The sequence below is a fragment of the Petaurus breviceps genome, unplaced genomic scaffold (genome assembly GCF_028583685.1).
Source record: "Petaurus breviceps papuanus isolate PSGF00001 unplaced genomic scaffold, PetGlider_PUasm1.0 90925, whole genome shotgun sequence".
Taxonomy (NCBI): domain Eukaryota; kingdom Metazoa; phylum Chordata; class Mammalia; order Diprotodontia; family Petauridae; genus Petaurus; species Petaurus breviceps.
Window position 1 is genome coordinate 888427 of NW_027187380.1, and position 5295 is coordinate 893721.

The 5295-nt window shown below is 39.2% G+C and overlaps 1 protein-coding gene across 1 annotated transcript in view; it reads right to left on the bottom strand.

Moving 5' to 3' along the window:
* DNAH17 (dynein axonemal heavy chain 17) overlaps positions 1 to 4878 on the bottom strand; it is a 280684-nt gene extending 275806 nt beyond the window's left edge. Inside the window, exons 1-3 of the mRNA XM_069076039.1 lie at positions 4525 to 4878; positions 3176 to 3369; positions 930 to 1122 (exon numbers count right to left, since the gene is read on the bottom strand). Coding sequence (XP_068932140.1) covers positions 930 to 1122; positions 3176 to 3369; positions 4525 to 4878 — 741 coding nt within the window. The remainder of the gene's footprint in view (positions 1 to 929; positions 1123 to 3175; positions 3370 to 4524) is intronic.
* Between the last annotated feature and the right edge of the window lie 417 nt (positions 4879 to 5295).

A 5295-nucleotide genomic window follows, 5' to 3' on the forward strand; every position in this document is an offset into this window, starting at 1 on the left:
CCCTGCAACAACAGCACTGTCCTTCACCAGTGGACAGTATTCACTCTCTGTCTGCAGGACAGTCTCAGGGCTTCTTAACCAAAAGCCAGGTTCCAGGACTTCTTCAACAACAGGACTGTCTTTCACCAGTGGACAAATCTGGCAAAACAACATCAAAACAGACAGACAAAGTACCAGCAAAACAGCCATGTCTCCTCAGTCCTTGGCAGCTCAGGGGGCAGGTCTCAAAAGTCCAGGGCAATTCAAAGCGGCCACCAGCAATTCTCTTAGTCTCTCTCTCTCCACAAGGTGCTGCTTCCAAAAAAAGGTCTTCTGCCTCTCTCTTGTGTCTCTCCAAATTACGTCACCAGCTCCTCCCAGTTCAGGACTTTCTTTTCACATCAACAAGCCCATCCCACAGGTGGGATTAACAAGCTCTGGGTTTTAACACAATCAATTTGAAAACCAAGCCAATTCTGGGGAATCTTTAATTGCCATTACTATCACAGGTATTCAGATAATGGGGTATTAATAGAACATTCAGTCCTTCAACAACATAGAAATAATTGAGCTTAACACCTACTTAGTGAGAATAATTAGTTAAATTAAAAAATAGTAAAAATAAGAAGGCAGCTTCCTTTCCACCCCGTAGTTAACTACCGAGCAGCAGCCTTATAGGGACTTGGGTCTCTGCCACCATCTCCAACTGAATTGAGGGCTTATTTCCTGTTGTTTGCCAAATATTGCAAAAGTTGCTAGTTATGGCTCTGTTCAACAAAGGAGGTATGTGCCCCCACCCTGTAGTATCAGTTTCCCAAGGCTTTTCTTCTTGGGAAGGGAGAACAACCTACAAATATAAGAATAGAGCCTGTGTTCACTTTAATCACCCTTTAATCTGGTGATAACAAATATGAAAGATTTCAATGGGGCAGGAAGAAAACTTGTCTTACCTGCTCGTGAATACAATTCAGATTTATCAGCCTGGCATGCCAAAATTCAAATTCTACTCGTGGCAAGGGGTGCAATCCATCTAGCAGAGGCTGAGCTGAGTCTTTACTCAAGACATCCCTGATTTGGTGAGACCAGTCTATGATTATGGTTTCAATAGCATGTAACAATGCATTGTCCAATGATGGGGGTAATCTGAAAGCCATAGACAGTCATATTGTAAATTACTTGCCTAATAAAATCAATACATATATTCAGCTATTCTCAGAGGAGACTTGTGCCTCTGTTTGCCCTGCTCTTCTTGGGGGCTATTTGAAACATCTTTTCCCTAAAAGGCACATCCTCACCCACTTCAAGTCAATTCAATAAAAATGCTTAAAGCAGTTGCTATGTGTTAGGCTTATGGATGACCATGTGAGCCAGACTTAGAGTGAGGAAGATCTGATTTCAAGTCCTATATCTGACACATACCACCTTTAGGACCCTCAGGGAAGTCACTTAACCTCTTACTGCCCCTAGGCAACTTTCCAAGACCCTGTTGTTGATTTTCACCAGCAGAGGGACTTTTCCATACAAAGAATATGACATACTAATGAAATCACAACACTCCCCCTCCAAAAATGTACCAGGAGTTGTGCCAGGAGTCTCCCCTCAAAGAGGTTACATTCTGCTAAGGAAGATTCAAAACATATGCATATGTGTGAATATATAATACTTATATGTTATTGTATATTTATTGTTTAAATATTAAATATATCTATTGTTTGATATTGAATATATTTATATTTATTGTTTAATATTAAATCTATTCATATTTATTTAATATCATATCTATTTTGTTTGATATTAAATCTATATTTATTTTAAAATATGAAATCTATATTGAGTTAGAAATACAATAAAAAGTAAGGTAGATGGGGACAAAGGAAAGACCTAGAGACAAAGTGCTCTAAGAAAATTTGAGGAAAGAACACTGTTAGCTAGGGGCAGGTGGGGCAACTGTGAGGAGGGCAGAATCCAGGAAAGCTCCCTGGAGGAGTTGGCTCCTTAACTGAATTGAGCAAGATTAGGAAAGATAGAGATGAAGAAAGCATCCATGGAGTATGTGAGACAAAGCACAAATGGATAGTCTGTTGATTAGGTTAGCTTCCTAGGCTTCTTTGATCATGGGAAGGGAAAGGAAGGAAAAACAGGGGTGTATATGAGCCATCTTCAACCATCTCTCTCTCTCTCTCTCTCTCTCTCTCTCTCTCTCCCTCTCTCTCTCTCTCTCTCTTTCTCTCTCAGTGGGGAAGGCAATGGGGTGAAGTTACTTGTCCAGGGGTCACATAGCTAGTGCTCTCTATCTGCTATACCACCACACTATCCTTAAAGCCAATTGTTTAATTTTACAGTGTGAGCAATTATATCTTGGAAACTGGCAAATGCTACAAATTGGGATTTGATTTATTGTTTTACTGATTATCTAGACTTCAGAAGGTGATGGAGAAAATTATAATAATACAGATTAAACTTAAAAGTATGCCATGCATAATTGTTGCTTCTCCCAGAGAGCTGGTTGTTAAACATCTATCAGCACTCTGCTAAATGGAACTAAGTTCATAATGTCCTTTGTAGTGTGTTTCATCAAGCCTCCCTTTGCTTTTTACACAATGTTAGTATTAACTTTAATCAAAGCTCAGGTCTGGGGTGAGGGTAGGATGGGGTGGGGGAGGTGTTACTTAAACCATGGAGACTAAGGAGTTTTCAAATTTAAATCTTGTTAGAGATTCAGGAATCTAGACTGGCCACAGGCTCAGGAATGTATCAACCTTCCCCCATTTAGTGAGCTTCAAAACTTAAAGCAAGGGGCGGCCAGGTGGCTCAGTGAGTAAAAGCACCGGCTCCAGTGTCGGGATGACCTGGGGATCAAATCCGGGCTCAGATACTTAGCACCACACCCAGAAAAAACTGGCCGTGTAACCTTGAGCAAGTTACTTAACCCTGATTGCTTAAAAAAAACAACTTAAAGCAAATATATTGGGATAAAATTGATCAGAGGACTACAGATTTAAGAAATTGAGGTTCAGAGAGCTAAGTGACTTGCCTAGGATCACATAGCTCATAAACATTCGAGGTGAGATCTGAACTTCCTGACTACAGGTCCAGCTCTCTGTGCCCCACTGCCTCACCCATAACTTCAGCGAACATAATTGTTCTCTTTAGTCTAAGATAAATCAGGTCTCTGTTAACCCTTGAAAGGTATTACCTTTCCATTGATTCTACTGAACCATCCAAACTCTCCAAGTGTTCTGGGATGGGAAGCAAAGTTTTTCCTTTGATTTTTCCTCCCATCACAAACATTTCATTCTTCAGTTTGTGAGCTTGTTGGACTATATCTTCTGAGACCACTCGGGGCCAGCCACTCAGGTTTTCACTTTCGTTGAACAGAGAATAAATAATCTAGGAAGACACATTTTAAAAATTTCATTTACTGCCTATGCTAATCCAGGGAAGTTTTAATGAATGAGTAGGAAATTCCCTACATAATCAGCAAGTTGGTTGAAATAACGGGATTTCTAATTCTCAACCAAACAGGATTCTGGGGGAAATATCTCCCATCTATCAAAAGAAGTAGATTAGGAATAGTTCCTCAGTAAAGATGATTGGTTGGTCTTCTCAGAGAGATGCTGATGCCCCAAGTACAGTAGCTAGTAACAAGAAGAACTCCACGAAAGTGACAATTAAATTCAGGGAAACTTTATTAAGTGCTTATGCAGAAGTCACTTGCTATGGCATTATAGATACAAAGATTTAAGAAATTCTGGTACTCAAGCTGTTGACATTCTCTTAAAAGAGAATATGGCAAGGAGATTGAAAATTATATAAAGTGTGATAAGAGCAAAGAAGAGATTCACACAAAATGTTCTAGGGAAATTTGAGGAGAGAGAGAGAGAACACTTAAGATTTAGGCACATGCAAAAACAGCATAGGCTTCATATAAAGAAGCCAAAATTATGCTGTGATGAGGTATGTTTCTGAGTGTTAGCTTTGGGGATGCCACTAAACTAACACAGGATATTTACTATTAATCAATTAATACCCAACATTTCTATAAGATTTTTAAGGTTTATAAAGTGCCTTACAAATATCATCTCATTTAATCCTTACAACAACCCTGGAAGGAAGGTGCTATTATTATCATCCCCATTTTATAGATGAGGAAACTGAGGCAAGCAGCAGTTATGTGACTTGACCAGGGTCACACAGCTAGGAAATAAATGTCTGAGCATCATTAGTCTTTCTGTATGGTCTTCCTAGTCTCCAAATTGCAAAAATTACAAGGCATAACCAATGTCCAAACCACCCTTAAACAACCCAGAAAGTGGGGTAGGTTTAAATACAATGGGAAGAGGAGAGAGGAATGGGATGTTAAGTCTATAATCCCATCAAGGGAGAAAGAGATTGAAAGGGAACAAAAATGACCAAAAGTGGGGTTGGTTGTGATTTTGTCTTCAAGCTTGCCAGAAAACCAACCATTAAGTGACAGTTATTAATTGCTCAAAGAACTTTCCAGTTTCTTAGACCCTCACCATTTACTCATTTTAATGAACTTACCTCTTCTACTATAGCAATAAGCTGCTCCACAGGTGTATGACTTATGTCTCCATAGAGAAGGAGGGTCTGGTAGTTTAACTTGTTGACAGGTTCATGAGTTGCCTTTACAAAATAAGCCCCTTTGGTCTTGAGGGAAGATGGAAAGCCAATGCAGGGAATAACCAGTCCTGATTGATTGAGGGTGAACACCATGACTAATGTGTCTAGCTTTTCAAAGAACTCTATTAGCATGTTCAAATTCTCTTCACCCCCCAGCATCTTGAACCACTTATCTGGTTTGAACCTTAATGACAGAGTATTATAAGATTCCAAATACATCACTCTTGGGTCAGTGGGAGGGCTTTGCATCGTCATCTTGGTTTGCTTTTATTTTTCAGGTTTCTCCTGAAATAATCAATGAACCAAGAATGCTAGCAAATGGCGCAGAGGCTATGTCTTGGTTCTTGATTCTCTCCAAATCAATGATTTCATTAGGACTCTTATTCAGTTGGAGCTCATTTTCCTGTATGAAAAAAATAGAAAATAGAAATGTCAGCTGTGTTTGTATTTTTGGGTGGGAAATGTGGCTGAAGAGACTGACATATATCCCTTGCTGAATTTTGAAAGATAAAGAGCATAAAGAGGCTTTGGATGTAGGAGCTTTGACTTTATTGCCTTCTTCTAACTATGTTTTATCTTGACACCATAGTAACTATCTTTGGTCAGAATATTTTTTTCTGCTGTTTGTTCATTTTCCTAGCCTATTTCTTGACTTTTAACTCCTTTTTAAAG